At 43.6% G+C, this 23,062-nt stretch overlaps 1 protein-coding gene across 1 annotated transcript in view; it reads left to right on the forward strand.

Annotated features, from left to right (window-relative positions):
* Positions 1 to 23,062, forward strand: part of col12a1a (collagen, type XII, alpha 1a) — a 256,730-nt gene that overhangs the window by 51,764 nt on the left and 181,904 nt on the right. The window contains exons 12-13 of the mRNA XM_067988546.1: positions 6,377 to 6,649; positions 21,884 to 22,153. Of these exons, the coding sequence (XP_067844647.1) occupies positions 6,377 to 6,649; positions 21,884 to 22,153 (543 nt within the window). The remainder of the gene's footprint in view (positions 1 to 6,376; positions 6,650 to 21,883; positions 22,154 to 23,062) is intronic.

Consider the following 23,062-nt stretch of genomic DNA (forward strand, 5'->3'; position numbering starts at 1 on the left):
AGAATTAGATTGAATTACATAGAACTTACAGCACAGAAACAGGCCATTCGGCCCAACTGGTCCATGCCGGTGTTTATGCTCCACACGAGGCTCCTCCCTCCCTACTTCATCTCACCCTCTCACCATATCCTTCTATTCCTTTCTCCCTCATGTGTTTATCCAGCCTCCCCTTAAATCCATCTACACTATTCGCCTCAACTACTCCTTGTGGGAGCGAGTTCCACATTCTCACCACTCTCTGGGTAAAGAAGTTTCTCCTGAATTCCCGATTGGATTTATGAGCGACTCTCTTATATTTATGGCCCTTAGTTTTGGTTTTCCCCCCGTAAGCGGAAACATTGCACACACATGCACGCACGCACACGCAAACATAAACATTTTCCAGCTGGGGGGGGCCACTAGGTAATGATCAAAAGTGGGAATCTGAATCGTTTCTTCCTGTGGCTTATCGAGGATGCCGAGACCAATTAAAACGTTCCAGCACAACTTGACTGAGATCAGGTAGCTCTAAACCAGGTCAGAAATTGAACCCGCGGCCTGTCCTACTCTGTATGTCACAGTGACACACCACATAGCCCATTTGTTCACTGACCACCCCGGAAAGGCTCACTGTTGCTGTTTACACAGTTGCTTTAAATAACTGCTGATTTTCGCACCAGTTTAAACTAGGCATCTATGAAAGAAAAAACCAGTGTGAAATCTGAGTAAGGTCTCCAGAGGCCCACAGCAATCACCCCCTGGCAGCCAACACCAAATAAAGTTGACGCGCCCAATCTCAGTAACACAATGACTTCTGCGAGCCTTTCTTGTGCCCAAGTCATGTGAGCCTTTTGTTTGGAACCGTCGACAAATGTGTAAGTTTGCAAATGAACTGACCTTGGCGGGGGTGGGGGTTGTCAGCCTGTCAGTGCTCAGCAAAGCAAAACATCAAGTGCCTCCTAGGTTAAACTTAAAAAATAATGCCACCAGTCAACTGTGAAGTTTAATTGTAGGAAGCATTATAAACCACCACTTTGTGTCAACATTGCAGCGAAATGAAGAAGAGGCCACATCTGTTTGACACAAAAAAAGCCACGCGCTATCAACACATTGGGATCTTGGATGGAGAGGCTCTCATGCATTCTTCCATGTAACATGCATCTACCAAAAATAAGGAAACTAAACCGAGTGAGATTGATCCAAGATGAGTTTTCACAAAAGAAGGAGCTGATACAGATTGTGCCATTGGGCCGTGCCCTCTGAGGAACCTGTACCCACACTAATCTTTTAATGTAAATGCCCCCCTCCCTCCCTCTCCCAAAAACAACGGACAGGAGTAGGCCGTTCAGCCCCTTGAGCCTGTTCCACCGTTCAATTAGATCATGGCTGATCTGCGTCTAACTCCATTTACCCAACTTTGATCCATGTCCCTTGATACCCTTACCCAACAAAATGTATCCCTTTTACCCGCCCAAAGAGCTTTGTATCCGCAAGGACGCAATGACTTACCTTCTATGCTTGCCCCAAGTCTCCTGACAGCCACCAGTGCGATAGTGTAGTGCTGAGGATACTGGACCAGTAACCCAGAGGTCACGACTTCAAGTCCCACTGTGGCGAGTTATGAAATTTGTAGCCTTGTATTGGAGAAAAATCAGCTGTGGAAGTTGCTGAATTGTTGTAAAAACCAAACTGGTTCTCAATATTATCTTTCAGGAAAGGGAGCCTCCTGCCCCTAATGCATTTTGGCATCTATGTAACTCCTGATACCCTCTGAAGTTGGTATAGTAAGTCATTCGGATCTATTCTGTGCCACTAGGAAGGGACTGGGCAATAAATGTTGTGATGCCCACAACCCGAGATCAAATTTAACAAATAACGTCAAGCGTGGTGCTACTCAAGAGTGCAGAATTGTGCAAGTTCTGTATGTGTGTATCTGTTACTTGCACCAGTTAAGAAAGCAAATATGTTTTGCACAGTTCAATTAAAAAAAATTAATGATGACAAAAATAATTGGGTTAGGGAGCACCCTAATATTTTCTCAGCACATTTGCTGTATAAGCAGTATTCACTAATACAGGTATGACGTGATATTTATACAACCTGTTTAGCTAATCCCATAAAACACTCAGGATGTTGTGGCCATGTTATTTGATTGTGGTCCACTGACATTAATGTCATTTTTTAAGGGTAAATTTGTGATTGTCATTATTTTAACCTGCTTAGACTAATTTGGTACAAAGGTGTCGAGCATTTATGGGACTGTGGAATGTTCCTGCACAGTGACAGGCCATTCAGCCCATCTGATCTGTGCATTTTATTTCTGCACATGAGCCACTCGGGTAGATCTTGATTTTGTGCGATTGTGTCAAACAGGTGATGGCAGCCTGTTTTACATCTTTTCCGATTTTCATTCCCATTGAGACTGGCTCTCTCCAATGCATCAGTGTTGTTTTGAAAGTAGGGCTCCCAAAACTGCTTGCACTATTCCAAGGTTAAAACAAGATGCTTGGACTTTAAATTAAACATCCTTGAACTGTATCCCATTTCTCAATTTGGCGTTATTGAAACTTGACTTTGTATTGACTGGATTCGTTGAGTAAATGGTCAGGAATTGCACCCAAATATTTTGTATAGACACTAGTTCAGTGTGCGGACATTTTATATACTTACTACCAATGTGCATTCGCTCCTGTTTATTACCCGGTCATTCTGTAATCCATCCATTTAATTTCTCCAATTCACTTTGAAGATCATCAGCCTTCCCTATCACTTGACCACATGGTTTGGTCCCTTTGCTCAGAGTCTCCTCCTCCTCATTACTCGGGAAAGACACAAACAGCAGGGCCCAGATAAGGTCCCCTGTGGAGCTCCAATAACCACTGCCCCGCACCAGTTATCAGTGCCATGTGTTCTCTGGTGCCAATCTAGTGTTCAATCTAATTAATTAATGAAGGATGCACAAGAGGGTTAGAGTTGGAGGAATGCAAAGTTCTCATAGAGTTGTAGTGCTGGAGGAGGTTACAGGGATAGGGAGGGGCGAGGCTAAGAAAGGATGAGAATTTTAATTTCAGGCACTGGGGGATCGGGAGTCATTGTAGGTCAGCGAGCACAGGGGGTGATGGGTGAACGGGATTAGGTGCGGTTTAGGATACGGGCAGCAGAGTTTTGGATGAGCTGAAGTTCATGAGAGGCCAGCCAGGAGAGCATTGAATTAGCTAAATATTAACTTTGATAGAAGTCTGGGAGCAGATCGTCTAATTTCCCCTCCTGGTCGCAGGAAGTGCATGGTCTGGAAAAGTCTGTACAGGGAGGGGGAAAGAAAAAAGATGATAATGAGGAATTCCTTGTTTGAAGAGAAAAGCTTTCTGGATCATTGCTGCAGCTGGATGTTGTTTGACCAGGACTCAGTTTTAGTGTCCAACCTATATTTGCAACAGATCAAGGCTTATCCCAAGGATTATTAAACTTTCTCTTTGGCAAGCCTACACACTCGTGATGATGCACAGCTTGAGCTGACCGATTAACAACACTTATGGGCGGCCTCTGTAATATAACTCATGACCCTGTCACTCATCAGGTTATGTGGACTTTTCTTCCGGGGAATACACATCGTTTTCTACAACTTCCTGTGGAGTTCCACCTACGTCTCTTGGTAAAGATGACAAATTCATGCTAAAATCTGCACCTGCTTCAATAAAAGCACACACAGAATTTATTTGCAGCACAAAAAATAAACAAAAAGTATATCATTTTTCAGACTGAATGATTGAATCTCTGAATGTCCAGTTCCCCTAACCCCAGACATCTATATAGCTCTATTACTAACACCCATCTAGTGATTATAGCAGTTAAGGATTGACAATGAACTATTAATATTATTATAATGGACAGAATTTACATTACTCCAAGGAAGTTATGTGAAACCTTTATAAATCACTGGTTAGGCCACAGCTGGAGTATTGTGTCCCATTTTGGGCACCACACTTTAGGAAGGATATTAAGGCCTTGGAGAGGGTGCAGAGGAGATTTACCAGAATGATATCAGGCATGTGGGACTTCAGTTATGTGGAGAGACTGGAGAAGGTGAGATTATTCTCCTTAGAACAGAGAAGGTCAAGGGGAGATTTAATAGAGGTGTTCAAAACTATGAAGGGTTTTGATAGATTAAATAAGGAGAAACTGTTTCCAGTAGCAGAAGGGTCAGTAACCAGAGGACACAGATTTAAGGTAATTGGCAAAAGAACCAGGGGGGAGATGAGGAGAAATCTTTTTACGCAGCGAGTTGTGATGATCTGGAATGCGCTGCCTGAAAGGATTGTGGAAGCAGATTCAGTAGTAACTTTCAAAAGGGAAAAGGATAAATACTTGAAAAGGAGACATTCGAAGGGCTATGGGGAAAAGAGCAGGGGAGTGGGACTAATTGGATAGCTCTTTCAAAGGGCTGGCACGGGCACGATGGGCCGAATGGCCTCCTCCTGTGCTGTATGATGCTATAATAATCTTCTGGGAGCAAGTGTAAGGGTGTTCTAATATACACAGACTGGGATGTATCCTGGAATACAGTTTGCTCTTCACAATTAAAGTCATTTATGTGCTAAAAAAGAACGGAACTATTCAGCAATTGGAATGAATCAATGTAAATAACATAGAAAAGTAGGAATTACGATCAGACGGTATCTTGTAATGTACTATAAAATATAATATCTGGTACTACTGCAGACCTGTTGAGTTATCTATCATGTCCAAGACTTAAAGCCATCCTACCACCCTCATTTATGAATGTACCTTATGGGAGGGGGGTGGTGTATTGTATTTAATCCTAAATTAAAAGCCCTGCCCATACCGCCTTTCCAAAAGCATCATCCTTTCTGTGGAAGCGAAGAGGCTGTAACATACAAACGTGTAGAACGTCATTGCAAACCGGTATCCATCCAGTTAATAACCAATGCCTGCAACTCATTCGCTCTATTTACAGACAAAAAAAAATCACAAAAGGGCCCTTATTCTGTTTTTTAAAAGAAAAATATGTTAAAGTACTCATTGCTCCTGGCTCCGAAACAAGTAACAGTATCTTGGCTCCAGCTTTAGGTGTCATGGGGGTCTGCAAACTTTTTTTGCCAAATGTATCACTAGGACATCGCACATAAATCATGGAACAGTCAGTGAGAAAACCCTCTAATGTACACCTTCATACCAGAGCACAGCAGCTCAACACACAGCCTGTATTTCTTCACTAACTACAGCCTTCAGATACTCTAAGGTCACGTGGGGAGGGGGAGTCAGGCATTATGTTGATCAAGCACGCTGCCAAATCCATTGCATGAGCTTGCAAATTACAAAACAGAGTATAGCATAATGTCTGAGGACAATAGTTCAGCGTCCCAGCATTCACATAATCGCCCCTTTAGGGCTGGATATGAATGAAGAAAGGATCCCAGGTTTTAACAGCTAATCAGCTTTCAAAAGGGAATCAGATATATATTTGAAAAGGAAAAATTTGCAGGGCTACAGGGGAAAGAGCAGGGAGGAGTGGGACTAATCGGATAGCTCTTTCAAAGAGCCAGCACAGGCACGATGGGTCGAATGGCCCCCTCCTTCTGTACTGCAAGATTCTATGATTCATTTTTTAATAGCGGGCTACATTTTAACAAGATCAGCTGCTCAATCCTTTGACTAATTCAATTTAAAGTTAAAGTTGCGAATATTACTGTCAACTGAGGGCATCGAGCCATCTCTGAAGTACAAATGTACATTGCTTGTTTTACCCCAAACTAATCCTCCGAATGTGTGTGTGTGTGTGTGTGTGTGTGTGTGTGTGTTTAAAACAATGTCATAATATAGAGGATGTTTCCACATGTAGGGGAGACTAATACTAGGTGTCATAAAATATGATAGCCATTAATAAATCCAATAGGGAATTTAGGAGAAACTTCTTTACCCAGAGAGTGGTTAGAATGTGGAACTTGCTACCACAAGGAATAGTTGAGGCAAATAGCACAGAGGCATTTAAGGGGATGCCAGATAAATACATGAGGGAGAAAGGAATAGAAGGATATGTTGATAGGGTGAGATGAAGTAGGGAGGGAGGAGGCTCGTGTGGAGCATAAACACCGGCATAGACCCGTTGGGCCGAATGGCCTGTTTCTGTGCTGTAAATTCTAGACCACGAAATATCCTGTAATCTTCTTGAATTAAAATATTTTGCACACAGGCTAAGGATGCTTTATCGGCATATCACCTCTTTCAACAATCTACCTTCTCAAAATTAACTCCAGTAATGTGACTATTTGGAGACACCTGTTCTCAACCAAAGAATGCCGATGTCCCTTTTACTCTAACTCGTGTTTCCTTTTCTTTTTTGGATTTAAAAATGCTACTTTTCTATGTCCTGCCGTAGAGTTTGGAACACCGGGTAACTTGGAGGTATTTGACGAAACCACGAGCAGTTTCAAGGTCAGCTGGTCAGCTGCTCCCGGGAACGTTCTTCGATATAGGCTGGAGTACAGCCCAGTTTCCGGAGGGGAGAAAAAAGAAGCGACTGTCGGAGGGATGGAGACGTGGGCAACCCTTGAAAACCTGCTCCCAGACACCAAGTATTCTGTGAAGGTTGCAGCCGAGTATCGAACTCTTGTTGGTCAACCGCTGATTGGAGAAGGCAACACTAAAGAAGGTACAGTTTGCACCAAAATACTGAAGTAATAAATAATTGGCAAACGTTTAGTAATCTTGTTAGAATCAAAAAGATCCCCTGATATAATTAATACTCATATCTTATTTCCTGGTAATTAGCTGTTGGTTATCACTCAATAGACCTGCAGTTATTGCACCACAGTTATTAACCCTTCACTAGAAGAACATGAACAAAGCACAGTCAATCAACACATCAAGACCGCAGACAATTTATTCTCATGAACGGCACCCAACTCAGTTAGCCCTTTGAGGAAAGATTCTGAAAAGTCTTGCCCTACACTCTTAACCCTTGCAAGAGTAAGTTAAACAAAAGAGCAGACTATCTAACATTACGTCCCACATTCCTTGGCATGAAATTCCCATGGCCTCAGTCATTAGGATGACAAAGAGTATTGAGGAACCAGGTGCACACTGGCTGTTGGAGACTACGAGGAGTCCTGCCGTCAGCCCAAGAAGAGAATCCAGAGCTGAGTTAAACCGCCCTTTACAAACTTCACAGCAACATATGAGAAAAAGTAAAGATTGACTGGAATTATTTCAAGGGTGTAATCTCATCTCTGGATGTTGCAAGCCATTCAAACTTCACTGTTATTGTTTGTGGCATCAGCTGAACTTCTGAGTTAAAATTACTGCCCTATAATCATTCCCAAGTACCTGCTATTATCTACCGATGCCTAACATATGTGCAGGCAAGAAGTGTGTTTGACAATAGAAGAAAATGAGTGGAAAATTATGTAGTATTATTACTGATGTTCAGTAATCGCATCCCTTTGAAACTTAACATTTTACAATTTATGTCTGCCAAAAATTGCAATTTACTATTGAGGAGTAGTTGATAGTTTGGAGATATGGAGATGGCAGGAGATCTCAGATATGCAGGGAGAGTGAGGAGGTATGTCAGAGGTAGTGAGAGGCTGGAAATGGAGCTCTCAGACATAGAATAGATTGGCAGGGGATCACCGAGACTCTTAGAGCTGAGGGGAGGGGAATCTTGGGGACATAGTGAAAGCATGAGAGGGTAATCTCGGGCCCTGGGGACACTGGAAAAAGAGGATTCTCTCCGTGAGGTAAAGCAAGCTGGAGCTGGAAACGTCAGAGGTATGGAGCAGACGGAGGAAGGGGGGAGGGAGCAGCTCGTCCTGCCAAGTCCATCTCACTTTCCAAATTGAGAAAAGTCTCCAACTGCTTCTTAGCTCATCCCTATTCCTACTCCAGAACTTGAGCACGTAAGCCAGGCTGACACTTCAGTGTAGCACTGAGGGAGTTCTGCAGCATCTATTGGATGAGATGTTAAACTGAAATCCCATTTTCCCTCTCAGGTGGACATAAGAGATCCCATGGTACTAGTCAAAGAGGAGCATGGGGAGTACGCCCGGTTTGTGGCCAATATTTATCGCTCAATTAACATCACTATAACATTACTGTTTGTGGGATCTTGCTGTGCACACATTGGCTGCCGCTTTTCTCTACATTACAATAGCGACTACACTTCAAAAATACTCCATTGGCTGTGAAGCACTTTGGCACGTCCTGAGGTCATGAAAGGTGTTATGTAAATGAGGGGATTTTCCTGTTCAATATTATTTTAACACCACCGGTAACCCACACACCGATTGCAAAATCCAGACTTAGAACTCAGGCTGCAATCATCCATCAAGGGGGCACAGGCTAAAACAGGTGAAAGGTCAATTTAGGACAGCTGTTGATAAGGACATCAATACTTGATCAATAGGGCGATCAATACTTGGTCTCTGAGTAGGGAAGTAGGGGTGTTTCATTCAAGATTCAGTTAGATGACATGACAGGGGCATGGCAGTTTTTTTACCCTCCTGGATTAATGATTAAGATGGGCCAAATGGCCACCTTCATTGACACTTACCTTGTGAACTCAACCCAAGGCATATTTGACTAATGAGATATTCTAACCAAGACAAAAACAAGGATGCTTTTTGCTTCAATTTATGGGTATGGTGGTGTAATGGTTATATTACTGGACTTGTAATCTAGAGGCCTGGGAATCTGAACTTAAATCCCACCATGGCAGTTGGGAATTTGAATTCTGTTTAAAAAAAATCTGGGAATATCAACAAAAGTGACCATAAAGCTGTTGAGATTGTTGTAAAAACCCAATTGGTTCCTGAATGTCCTTATCTGGTCTGGCATATATGTGACTCCAGTCCCACACCAATGTAATTGACTCTTAATTGCCCTCTGAAGTGGCCTAGCAAGCCACTCAGTTGTATCAATAGGGATCAATAATAAATGCTGGCCTTTCCATTGACTCCCACATCCCAAGGATGAATAACAAAAATATCAGGAGCATGATACTTTTGAGAGTTCTGCACATCCAAACAACAAAGTTGTTTTTTGTGTTCCTAACTGAAAAAAATATCTGATTGTCCAGCCCAAAACCAGGCAGGTGACAACCTTAACCTGCCCTGTTTAGTCTCAGATAAAATTGCCCCTGTCCAACATGAAAGTTATTGTGAGCAAATTTTTCTTCTGAATTTTGACATATGTCAAGGAGCAGTCGGAGGCGTGAGATACAAATGGACACAAAAGAAAGACTTGCATTTATATAGTTTCTTTCACGTCCCCAGAATGTCCCAAAGCACTACACAGCCAATGAAGTACATTTGAAATGTCGTCAATGTTGTAATGTAGGGAAACGTTGCACACAGCAAGATCCCACAAACATCAATGAGATAAATGATTAGATAATCTGTTTTTGATGATGCTGGTTGAGGGACGAATGTTTGGCAGGACACCAGGGGGGACCTCCCCTGCTCTTCTTCGGAAAAGTGACATGGGTTCCTTCTACCTCTACCCGAGCAGGCAGACGCAGTCTCGGTTTAACGTTTCAACTGACATCCCGAGCAACAAAGCACTCCCTCAGTAATGCGTAGATTATACACTGAAGCCCTAGAGTGGGGTTTGACCCCTACGACCTCCTAAGTCAGATAGCTAAGCTGACACTAAAGAACATGCAAAAGAAAGTTATTTTCTTCAAGTAATTTTCTAAATTACGACGCACTAAAAGTGAGAGTTAACGGGATACTTTACAAATCAGCAACACTTGCACTTTTCCTTTTGAAGGGTAAGATCACATTACATCTACTTGCCAATGCTTTCAGAAAGGCTGCCTGCAATTTATGTCCCGTGTCCGGGATAAACCCACTGACCGAATGTAAAATAAGAACCAGGAGATCCCCATTATAATGTGAAATGTTGGCACGCGTGTGTGTGTGTGTGTGTGTGTGTGTGTTGTCTGGTACCTGCACGTCTGTCCGTGGGACCAGGAAAGTTGTAAAATCGAAGAAAAGACATCTGCGGAGCAGGCAGTGTGGCATGTGCTGCACTAAAATGAGGCCAGAAATAAAATTAGAACAAGGGAATAAGACAAATAAGCTCCACGCAGACCGCCATCACTCAAATGCTATTTTTATGGGGTCTTTCGGGAATTAAATATGTGCTGTGCTAAGAATGTCATCCCAGGGAGCTGTTAAACGCAGCAAGGGATATGTTGCGAGAGCTTTGACGATGCTGTAGTAGTTGGAGAGGGAGCTGTAAACAGTGAGCGTTACATCACAGGCCATCTCACCACACATGCCACGTATTACAGAGAATGTACAGAACAGAGACAGGCCATTCAGCCCAAATTGTCTGTGCTGGTGTTTATGCTCCACACGAGCCTCCTCCCTCCCCTCTTCATCTCACCCTATCAACATATCCTTCTATTCCTTTCTCCCTCATGTGTTTATCCAGCTTCCCCTTAAATGCATCTACACTATTCGCCTCAACTACTCCTTGTGGTAGCGAGTTCCACATTCTCACCACTCTCTGGGTAAAGACGTTTCTCCTGAATTATGTATATATATAATAAATATAAAAACAGCTATTGAAAGCAGTGGACAAGTAATTAAAAAAATTAATTATAAAGAAATTAATTTAGAATATTGTAACATCATTGAAAAGTTTTAGTTGATGTTTACACAGAGGGTTGTGAGGTCGAGTTAGTGACTGACGCAGAGACCATGTCAATACAATATTTAAGAATAGGTTAGCTAGGTGGTTGAAATAATGAGGGATAAAGGGATATAGGAACAGAGCAGGTACATGGGATTAGGACTACTGCAGATGTGGAGGGTAAACACCAACACGGACCTGGTTGGGCCGAACGATCTGTTTCTATGTTGTAATTTCCATGTATTTAATGAGCAACCAGAGTCATTTAGAAGCTGTTTTGTACAGGCATAGAAGCATAACAATGGGTTACAGATTGTAATGTGCTCCGCACCAATTCATTTTCAAACCCTCTTGTTTATAGTCTATTGCTTTGTAAAAATAAATTACTTTTCTTTTATTTTTTTTTGTCCCTTCATCACTGAAGGTTTTGACTAATTCTAGGGTAAGGTTCCACGGGCAGCAGCTGTCCCTTGGTAACCAAGGCAGTGAGTGCCAACACACAATTAAAGCAGGAGAGAGCGCCTCCAATCTCAGAAAAAGCACCCCAATGTCACCAGTGTGACATTTCCACTTCACACAACCTGCCATGTGGTCTCTCTGAGAGAAATTGCCAGTTTAATGCCAAATGAACATTGCAGTGAGGACATGCCCAGAAGTAATTACGTTGAAAATGATTAAGCGTATTTCAGTTAGCAACATAGGGACAGGAGTAGGCCATTCAGCCATTCGAGCCTGTTCAATGAGATCATGGCTGATCTGTATCCTAACTCCATCCACCCGCCTTGGCTCCATCTCCCTCAATACCCTTGGCAAGCAAAAATTTAATGATCTCAGATTTAAAATTATTGATTGAGCTAGCATCTACTGCTATTTGTGGGAGAGAATTCCACACTTCTACCACTCTTTGTGTGAAGAAGTGTTTCCGCACTTCTCTCCTGAATGGCCTGGCTCTGATTTTAAGGTTATGTCCCCTTGTCCTAGACCCCCCCACTACCAGCGGAAAAAGTTTTTCTCTATCTACCCTATCAATTCCTTTCAAAATCCTAAAAATCTCAATCAAATCACCCCTTAACCTTCTATATTCCAGGGAGTACAGGCTCAGTTTATGTAAACATAGGATTCTAATGCATTTCACATAAGATTCTGATGGACAGTAGGCAGACAAAGCTTTCATCCCAACGGTCTAAGTTGGCTGCAGAACCAGCTCATAGAGGTCAAAGGACAGTATGTCAACACATTGCATCACCCAGTCTTCGGAACATAAGGAATGTAAGGAGACCATTCAGCCCCTCGAGCCTGGCTGATTTGTACCTCAACTCTATTTATCCGACTTTACTCCCTATCCCTTGATACCCTTACCCAACAAAAATCTATTGATTTCAGTCTTGAAAATTTCAATAGACCCACAGCTTTTTAGGGGGAGAGAGGACCAGATTTCCACTTTCCTTTGTGTGAAAAAGGGCTTCTTGATTTCACTCCTGAATGGTCTAGCTTTAATTTTAAGATTATGCCTCTTGTTCTGGATTCAGAGGAAACAATTTCTCTCTACCTACCCTATCGAATCCCTTTATCATTTAAACACCTCGGGGGTGATTTTAACCCCCAAAAACAGGTGGGTTGGGGGCAGGTGGGAGTTGAAAATAGTTATCTTTTGGGTCGCGACCGTAATCCGTCTTTATTTCCGGGTTTAACTTGGGCACGTAAAAGTACAGGCTTCCCACTGGGAATGCAAAGTCCAAAAATTTTGCAGTTGCGACCCACAAAAACAACTATTTTCAAGTCCCAGCCGCCCGCAACCCACCCGTTCTTGGGGGTTAAAATCACCCCCCTCAATTAGATCACCCCTCAACCTCTAAACTCCCCCATCTTAGTGTCTGAATTGAGGAACACAGGAAAAATTGAATTATTAATGGAGTATATGGATTATTAGCCAGAAATTTACTGAATAATAATGCTTCCAATATAAAATGATGTCCAAAAGGCCTGACTGATTCAGTTAAGTTGGTTAAAAGTTGGTAAAGTCTTTAAAACTCAAGCCTCAGCCATGGTGGTATTTTGGGTGATGCAGAATCCTGGCCAGTGACCATTGCTGTCCAGTGACCATTGCTGTCCAGTGACCATTGCTGTCCAGTGACCATTGCGGGCCAGTGACCATTGCTGTCCAGTGACCATTGCGGGCCAGTGACCATTGCTGGAAATTGTTCAAATCCCACCATAGCAGTTTGAGAATTTGAATTCAGTTTAAATAATTTGGAAGTAAAAAACTGGTACCAGTAAAAGTGACCATGAAGCTGTGAGATTGTTAAAAACCCAACTGGTTCACTAATGTTCTTTAAGAAATCTGCCGCCGTTACCCGGTCTGGCCTATATGTGACTCCAGTCCCACACCAACATGGTTGGCTCTTAACTGCCCTCTGAAGTGGCCTAGCAAGCCTCTCTCAGTTGTGTCAAACCAGCAACTAGGGATAGTCAATAAATGCCAGCAATGCCCACATCCTGAGAATGAATAAAGAATTAAAAATTACTAGCCTGCTGAAGCTCAATATCTAGGCTCGCATATGGTGAATGGTGACTCGTGCAAGGTCCCAGACGAGGGACGAGGCAGTATCTGGAAGGCTACCTCAACAACTTTCAGCACCGTCGGGAGAGAAGGAGAGAATAAGGGAGGAAAATTAGAAATAAAAAAAAACCCAGAATGACTTGTTCAGTCGAATTGAACTGAGAGAAGAAAGGCGGCTCTGCGTCGAGACTTGACCCTGAAACGTGGAAGCACTCTGAATTGTTTCAATATTGAAATTGGATCAAAGAGAGTCGATTGCAAAGGGTTTTGGCAAAGTGCCATCGAGTGAGGAGATTAATATTAAGAGTCACCCTTCTCATTGCAACTGGCGTACCAGAACTGAGAGGAGCTTCGACCGCTTCCAGCGTGCAGCCTCCTGGGATCCCGGCAAGTCTTTACAAATTGTGGAAAGATCACTAAATAACAAGGGCCAGCATGGAAAATGGAACAGTTTTTACATTTTCCACCCTTGACTAATTTTAATGATGTCACTCCCCATTTTAACAGCTCAGTTCTAAGAATTCGATAAACCTTGGATAAATTGAATGCAAAGATTGATGCATTTTCTTTGGAAACTATTTTGTGAGCTCATTGAAAGAGCGGATGAATGTTTTTTTGCCTTGGATGATGCGCAGGTCTGCCTTTTATTTTGTTGCTGTAATTGCAAGTTGATGCGGTAGTGTAATGGTTATGTTACTGGATTATTAATCCAGAGTTCAAATCCCACCATGGTACTTTTGAGGATTTCAATTCAGCTTAAAAAAAAAGATCTGGCATCAGTGATCATGAACCCAACTAGTTCACTAATGTCCTTTAGGGAAGGAAACCTGCCGCCCTTAGCCGGTCTGTGCCTGTATGTGACTCCAGTCCCTCACCAATTCTGGACTGCCTTCTGAAGGAGCCTAACAAGCTACTTAGTCCAGGGCAACTAGAGATTGTCAATAAATGCCGGCCTTAACACCCACATACCGAGAATGAATAAAAAAAAATAATAATTTGGGGTGGAATAGAGCAATGAGACAGGATGTTGAGACTCCCAACGTGACATGCCCCAACATGGTGCCTTGAGATCCCTGGTTCCCATTCAAAGGCAATTCCTAATTTTAGTGGTATGGTTGTGGTGGTGATGGGGGAGCAACAAGAGATAGTCAGGTGTTTTCCCCCACAGCGAGGGAAAACTTGGTGGAAGAGTCACTCCAGTGGCCACTCATGCAGTTGAAATAATTAATAGTGAAAGGAATAGCGGAGGAGGACGTAAACGATGAGCTCAGTAGAAAATTCACAAACCTCGAGCAAGGCTAGAATTTGGAAAAACTTATTTTCCCACAGGATGGGGAAGATGTGGAAGAATTCCCAGACTGTTGATTTGGAGTCAGTTGGCAGCTTTAAATGGAGCTTACTTGATATATGTTGAGAAGCAGGATTGAGGGTTAGCGAGATACTTAACAATACTGTAAGGGCTTTATCAGGGGAGGTCGATGAAGGAAGTTAGCATCCCCTAAAGTAGGAGATCAATAAGCGGTGGTATGGGAAGGATGTCCCTGACAGAATGATCAGACCCGGGCACTGGGTAGAGTGGGTTTGATGGGCCGAATGGGTTTTCTTTATGTACTTACAAGTGCCCCATTGGCAGAAGCCGAGGTTCAGGTTTTCTAGTTGCACTGTTGGTCAGGAATGGTATTTGACACACTAAGGGTTACAAAGGACGAAAGAAAAATCAAAAAATAGTGCAAATTTAAAATATTATATTATATTCTAACTGGCTTAATAGCTTAGTTTATTCAGTGTCCTTTAAGATGAATAAATGCGTTGCCCCATTTTAGGATGTGGGAGGAAAACAGGAGATTGCAGTATTTGCCCTACTGCCTCATGTTGCCTACTGAGGTGATGAGATAAGTCTCTCTGTCTCTGTCTCTCTCTCAGCTGCTTGACCAATCCAGTCCAACAGATTCACCAGAATGATACAGAGGCTTAGAGGGTTAAAATATAAGGGACAGGTCGCATAAACTTGGCTCGTATTCCTTTGTGTATTAAAGATTGAGGGGTGACCTGGTTGAGGCGTTTAAAATGTTAAAAGGATTCGATAGGGTAGATACGGAGAAACTATTTCCTCTGGTGGGGGAATCCAGAACAAGGGGGCATAATCTTAAAATTAGAGCTGGGCCGTTCAGGAGCAAAATCAGAAAACACTTTTTCACACAAAGGGTAGTAGAAATTTGGAACTTTCTTCCCCAAAAGGCTGTGGATGTTGAGGGTCAGTTGAAGCTTTCAAGATTGAATTCAGTAGATATTTGTTAGGTAAGGATATTAAAGAGATGGACAAAAGGTGGGAAAATGGAGTTTAGATGCAGATCGGCCATGATTTTATTGAATGGCAGAGCAGGCCCGATGGGCTGAATGGCTTACTCCTGTTCCTATGTTCCTCTTGTAGGATCTAGCTGTGATCAGTCAATATCCCAGCTGGGATTGTTCGCCTTAGAGCAGAGAAGGTTAGGGGGAGATATAATAGAGGTGTTCAAAATCATGAGGGATTTCGATAGAGTAATTAAAGAGAAACCGTTTCCACTGGCAGGAGGGTCGGTAACCAGAGGACACAGAATTAAGATAATTGGCAAAAGAACCAGAGGGGAGATGAGGAGAAATTTTTTTGACACAGCGAGTTGTTATGATCTGGAATGCGCTGCCTGAAAGGGTGGTGGAAGCAGATTCAATAGTAACTTTCAATAGGGAATTGGATATACTGTATACTTGAAAAGGAAAGATTTTCAGGGCTATGGGGAAAGAGCGGGGAGGGTGGGATTAATTGGATAGCTTTTTCAAAGAGCCGGCACAGGCATGATGGGCTGAATGGCCTCCTTCTGTGCTGTATGATTCTATAAGTCTAAGAACCTCAGCTGTGTCTTGAGTGATCACAGCCACCAATTATTTTTCTGTTGGGTTCCCTGTTGGATTACAGGTTAACTGCACCATATGGGTTAGGGATGAGCTATGGGCATCAGGAAGATCCAATGTTTTAATACCTGGTCTATGTTTCTTCAGTTGATCTCAGCCAGTGCAGTGGTGGGTTGGCGAGGGTGCTATAATTGGGCGCCATGTTCTTGGGATTGGTCAGAAAAATATCAGCTACCCAGCCTGAAAGTTCACCCGTTAGGAAATCAGGTGAGTAGAGAATCGGGTTCAGCAGTGGTGCTCCCTCAGTTGTCGCTGACTCTCTAGCCCCAATTTTAACCTAACCTGCCCGGCCAGAAGTGGGGGGGTGGGGGTGCGATGGCGAGTGGTTTGAGTCAGACGTCCGATTTACATCCTGCCCAACTTTATGCTCCATTGAATGGATCATACGATCGGGTAAAGTGGAAATCGATCATCCGTCCCCATTCCCGTCCCCGCTCTTGTCAGGCAGGTTAGGTTAAAATTGAGGCTCCGTCATTGTCTAGGTCCCGGTGAAGAAGAAGTACATCCCAAGAGTTAACATCTTTCAACAGAGGAGCGAAATGGAGAAATGGGGATGGGGGCGAGGGGGGAAGGAGTTGGAAGAAATGAGCAATGCTACTTGTTGGAGTCATGTAGATTAATTGTTTTGAACTTAGTGTCCAGCCATGTGTGAGTGAGTACACTGGATCCACAGGGGATGGACAGTTTTTATGCTGTAAGCCATCTCCTAGATCCTTGTTGTCTTTGAGAAGACCAAAGGAGGAGCTAACTTGGAAATTCCTAGCTGCACATCTGTCCAGTAGAGAGATGGGAATGGCAGCTGTGGGTCGGTGGTGTTGTGGGTTACCAAGAGGAAATGGGATCAGGGCACTGGGATAAACAAAAATAGATGTACTGGAGCCAAAGCCTTAAATACAATATTTTAGCTCAAAAACCTAGTGGAACAGGCAAGACTTTCACCCCCAAGCACCTTGGCATGTTAACCCTCAGAGATGTGTTAACTCAACCCCCATCCAGTAATGAAAACGATATTGAGCACATCCATGTGGTAAGAAGATTAGTCTGCGGTTTCACAAAAGTTGAGTATTTTTGGTCAAATATTTTGTCTGCTGAGCTCATTAAAGCAGCAAGTGCTCCCCCGAGGTACTTTCCAGTAGAGTTTTGACAGAATCGGTTGCAAAGCCTTCTTGGTTTCTGCACTTCATCCATATGCTTTCAACCGTCAAGTCCCTGGAATCTCGATGGTACCCAGTAACTGCGCACTCCATGCCGTTCCGACAAGACCAGAGATATTTATTGTTGTAACTTCAGAAGATTTATATACCCCACGAAAAAGTGGCAAACGCAATGGATAACGGTTTTTGCACTCCCAGTTTGCATGAAAATTGAATGTTTGCGCTTATTTTTGGTCACATTCTCTTTTGAGCCCAGTTTCCACCTGGTTCGGAAGGTGGGATTACCATGTGCCTCAGTAACTGCAGAGAGGAGTATCCATCCAAGGCGCACATATGTCTAGGGGACCATGTGCGACCTCGCTTTGGAATGGCAGTATACTTGAACACATGCGTGTGCCAGTCAGACTGATTGGACCCCTGTTTGAAAAAAAAACATGCAGGGATTGCAGGGTGTTGCTGATCAACATTTCTCTGGCACTGGCACCGATGGGCCGGCCAACCTGCTTCTGTGCTGTAAGATTCTATGATCAGAGACCCCGGATTAACTGGTCGTTCAACTTGCCGTCTGCGGGCCGCTGCGGGTGCTGAACGGCTTTTGCTGCATAGAATCATAGAGCACAGACTAGGCCATTCGGCCCATTGTGCCTGAGCTGGATCTCTGAAAGAGCTACCCAATTAGGCCCCCTGCTCTTTCCCCACAGCCCTGCAAATTTCTCCTTATCAAGTATCCATCCAATTCCCTTTTGAAAGTTATTATTGAATCTGCTTCCACCGCCCTTTCAGGCAGCGCATTCCAGATCATCACAACTCGCTGCGTAAAAAAAAATTCTCCTCATGTCTCCCCCTCTGGTTCTTTTGCCAATTACCTTAAATCTGTGTCCTCTGGTTACCGACCCTCCTGCCAATGGAAACAGTTTCTCCGTATTTACACTATCAAAACCCCTCATAATTTTGAGCGCCACTATTAAATTTCTCCTTAATATTCTCTGCTCTAAGGAGAACAGCCCCAGCTTCTCCAGTCTCTCCATGTAACTGAAGTCCCTCATCCCTGGTACCATTCTAGTAAATCCCTTCTGCACCCTCTCCAAGGCCTTGACATCCTTCCTAAAATGTGGTGCCCAGAATTGGACACAATACTCCAGCTGGGGCCTATCCAGTGATTTATAAAGGTTTCACGTAACAACAGTCTCTTTAACCGGAATTTGCTTGATGAAACACTTTGTGCTTTGCGGTGATAAGGCGCTCTGTGGAAGTGCAAGTATACTCTTCAAGGGAAAAAAAAGAAAATTTAGCTTCTGTCTCAATAGCTGAGACAGAACAGGATTATATCAGCAACATAAATAAAAGAGAAAACGTAATAAGACTTGGCTGGCTGTTTTGTCAAATAAATCAAAAATCAGCTACCAGCCCATTTTTGAGCAAACTCCCAGAGCATTATTAAAAAATTAGTTCACCTCCTACAATTTTTGTTCATTTGCCTCCCCTCTTGGCTGAGGCTTAGGTTTGGCGCTGATGAAAATGTTTTTTAAACTTTTTATGGATTGTGCACAATCAAAATAGCTATAAAACATTACCCAGAAATATGCTATTCATCAGCTTCTAATGGCTTGACCAAAGTCAAAGGCACATTGGTAATGTTGAATAGCCGAAGGCAGCACAGTGCGAACTCTTGTCTGGCATTTGTAGGGAGACTGTTGCACTGTGGGATTTCAGTCAGGCACTCTCTTTTATATATATATATATATATATATATATATATATAAATTGGTTGCCATCTGGATGTTATATTAAATTGGCTCATATGTCTGGAATCCACTGGGACTATCTTAAAACATCTGCATGGATACCTCATAATAATTCACAGATTGACGCTTGCATAAAAAGAGAGATACAAGAGACATGGGGAGATGAGCATATTTGAACCACTGGGCTTCGGGGGGGGGGCGGTGGAGGTGGAATGTGACACCGGAGAAATAAAAGTATAAGATTGTGTTTCTGTTGCGTGACTGCAATTCATCATTTGGCAGATTTGGTGAACTAAGACATGAACCATCACAGGGTGAGATAAGGGCATCACAGGAAGGTGGAACTGAAAGGACCGTTTCAAAAAGCCCCATTGAGTATAGCTTTGGAGGAATTAACAGTCTTATTATTCAGGACACGTACCTTCCATTTCCACTGAGAGGAGATTTTCTGTTTTTTGTTACAGCATGAAATGCTTTGCCACAGGGATTGGTTGAGGTAGAGACCATTACATCTTTTGAGGGGAAGTTGGTTAAATATTTGAAGCAGAGGGAGATACAGGGCTATGGGGAGGGAACAGGGCGTCGGGATTAGGTTTAGATTGCTCCAGCAAAGAGCCGGCACAGACATGTTGGGCCAAATGGCCTCCTTCTGTGCTGTAAACTTCTCTGGTTTTACGGATCATTTTATATTGCCACACACACAAGTTGCTTTGCATGAAGAAGGCTCTTTGGCCCACTTGACTTCATGTTTCCAGGGTAGCAACCCTACCATCTCCCTATTCCACCATTCACACCCTCATCTAAAAGGCAGCATCTTCAACAATGTGGCACCTCTTTAGTATGTTGGGATACCAGCCCAGAGGTTGCACTCAAATTCTCGAATGGGGTTTGAACCCCTAACCTTCTGACCCAGAGCCAAGAGTGCTACCAACTGAGCCAGGCGACATGCACGTGAGCGTGCTCACACAAACATACACTCACCCACACACACACTCACCCACACACACACACACACACACACACACCCACGCACTCACACACATACACTCACACACACCCACACACACACACACACACACACACATACACTCACACACACACACCCATACCCACACCCACACTCACACACACACACATACACACTCACACACACCCATACACACACACCAAAACCACCCACACACACACCACAACCACAGACAGCCCCCCCACACACACACATACACACACACCCCACACACACCACACACACACTCTCACACACACACACACTCACACACACTCACACACTCACACACACACACATCACAACCGCACACACACACACCCCGCACACACACACCCCGCACATACACACACCACATACCCCACACCCTCACACACACTTTGCTAAAGACCTTTAAGAAGGAGCAGGATGAATGATTAGAAATGGGATTGCACATTTAAGGATAATTACAGATAGAGGGGCAAAATTGTAACTCTACGATTCCTGAGCTGTCGAGAACATTGAAATCACATGGCCAATGAATGCAACGAGTCAGGAATGAGTAATGTGGAGTGTAAAGTTGGATGGACGTCCTTTCGTTCTGCTGGTTTTACTTTGTTTTTTGGGCAGGGGCGCCAACAGGGAGAAAGACTGTCGAAGTTTTCCTTTGAGATTAGACAGGTTGGGTAGGGTTGACGTTAGTGAGCTGTATATGGAAGCAACAGAACTACTGGACAGCAAAACCCTTTCTTGTTCCATATTTTCTGGTTCCATATTTTCTTCTTGCTCTTTTGCTCACACACATGCAAACAAGATCCAACTGCTACCTTCAGGGAACAAAATGCTTTACTTCTCACATAATAAAAAAAAATCTTTCTGGGCCAAATAATCACATTGTCAAAATATTATAAAATGCACAAAGGCAGTTTGCATGAGCAAGATACTTTCAGCTGTATAGGACAGCTTTATTTGGCATGCGAGTTTTTATTAATACTATATATCTATACATACATTCTCGGGATGTGGGCGTCGCTGGCAAGGCTGGCATTTATTGCTCATCCCGAGTTGCCCTCGAGAAGGTGGTGGTGAGCCGCCTTCTTGAACCGCTGCAGTCCTTGTGGGTAAAGGTGCTGCCGCAGGGCGGTGGAATAGTTTGCTCCCGTAAGCCCAAAGGTCACAGGCATTGAGTTTCAGATCTGCCTGTCGCTTGAGTCTGCCTGTGAGCTCCTTGTTGCTTCTCGACTGGGCTGTTGGGCAGAGTAAATAAAGAAAAGCGAGATTGGTAAAGCTCTCGGTGCTGGAGGGGGAGGAAGGTGGGGGAAGAGGGGTTTTAGAAAAGCTGACTGTTTGGATTAAGAAATGAAGGGGATTTAGAAAAACTGACTGTTCAGGTAGAATAGGGAAGAGGGTTTGGAAAAGCCCCCCCACTCAGATCCGGAGAAGGCCATGGTCCAGAATACTGATAGTTTGGATTGAGAAGGTACTGGGGATTTGGAAATGCTGACATTTGTTCAGGTGCAGAAGGGAAGTCGGGGAGGGGGGCCTTGGCAAAGCTGACATCATGCAGTTAGCCTGACTTCAGTGGGATGACACCTCCTGCCAGCTGATTACAGAGCACCATTGTGCGACGTCAATCATGGAGAAGTCAATTTGAAGTGTGCATAGTGGTGGTGAGCAGGCTCCAAGAAAAGGAACAGCAATAAAAAAAATAGGGAAGAAAATAGAAGTGCTTAAAAAATACTTGTGTATTTGAAGTTACCTGGTAAAGAGTTAACTAATGAAAGGATTTTGAAACATTTTGACCGTAATGCAAAAATTATTGATTTAAAGCTCCAATCTATTTGTTTCCCAGAACGTGGTTCTCCTCGTGACCTCGTGACAGAAAACGTCACGCCAACCACAATCGATGCTTCATGGACGTCAGCTCCAGGCAACGTACTCAACTATCGTGTAACCTGGAAGTCTCTCTTTGATGACGCCAGTGGGGAGAGGTGGGTCCCTGGATCGACCATGGATACAACTCTGGAGAATCTGCAGCCGGAAACCAGATACCAGATCATGGTCTACGCTGCATATGGCAGTGGTGAAGGAGACCCACTCGAGGGAGAAGAAACCACTGATGGTACAGTAAATCCTGCCAAGAGCAGAATCCCTACATTCTATCCCATAAAGAGTGCTAACCATTTCAGTTTTTGAATGGTTCTTGTACTGTCCAGTAAACATGCCAGTTTTGAAGTTAGGATACCTAACTTTCAAAGTAACTTTCAAAAGGGAATTGGATAAATACTTGAAGGGAAAAAAATTGCAGGGCTACGGGTAAAGAGCAGGGGAATGGGACTAATTGGCTAGCTCTACCAAAGGGCCGGCACAGGCATGATGGGCTGAATGGCTGCCTTCTGTGGGGTATCATTCTATGATTCTATGATTATAAGTCCATTGTGCAGTAAACCACCAAGGTCTTGAATTTTCAATTTAATGAGGAAAATTACCCATTTTATTTCCTCTCTCATCAATTTCCTCCCCGCTCCTCCCCTTCTGTCCTGAATTGTTAACTCCTCTGTGGTGTACTGTTCCACAGCTACTGGTTATCCTCCAAGTGGGCGATACTCGGGTGCGATCTTGACAGTGACTTTGCAGTCACATGTGATATCGCAGCCAAGCCTCATATTGTCTTCAGGTGACGTACTGCACACACGTGCATGTCCCAGCAAGGTCATTACTGAATAGCAAACAGGAATAAGATTTTCTCCACCCTAATCCAGGGGCCCTGAGATCAATTGACTCCAACTGGCTGAGATCAGCCAGCCCAGCACTGACCAGTTACCGTCTTTGGTATCTTTCCGACTTTGTGTGGCTCCGCTATACTTAATACTGGATAAGCTTGCTGAGCAGCTGGGAGGGCTGTGCCACGAAAATTGAACAGAGTGGCATAGATCTTGCCTTTGTGCGATAGCTTAAAACGGGTGATAGCGAGTCCGCAGACCATTTTACATCTCTCCTGATTTTTACTTCCATTGAAGTCAATCGAGGC

Source organism: Heptranchias perlo, chromosome 8 (genome assembly GCF_035084215.1).
Source record: "Heptranchias perlo isolate sHepPer1 chromosome 8, sHepPer1.hap1, whole genome shotgun sequence".
In the NCBI taxonomy this organism is placed as follows: domain Eukaryota; kingdom Metazoa; phylum Chordata; class Chondrichthyes; order Hexanchiformes; family Hexanchidae; genus Heptranchias; species Heptranchias perlo.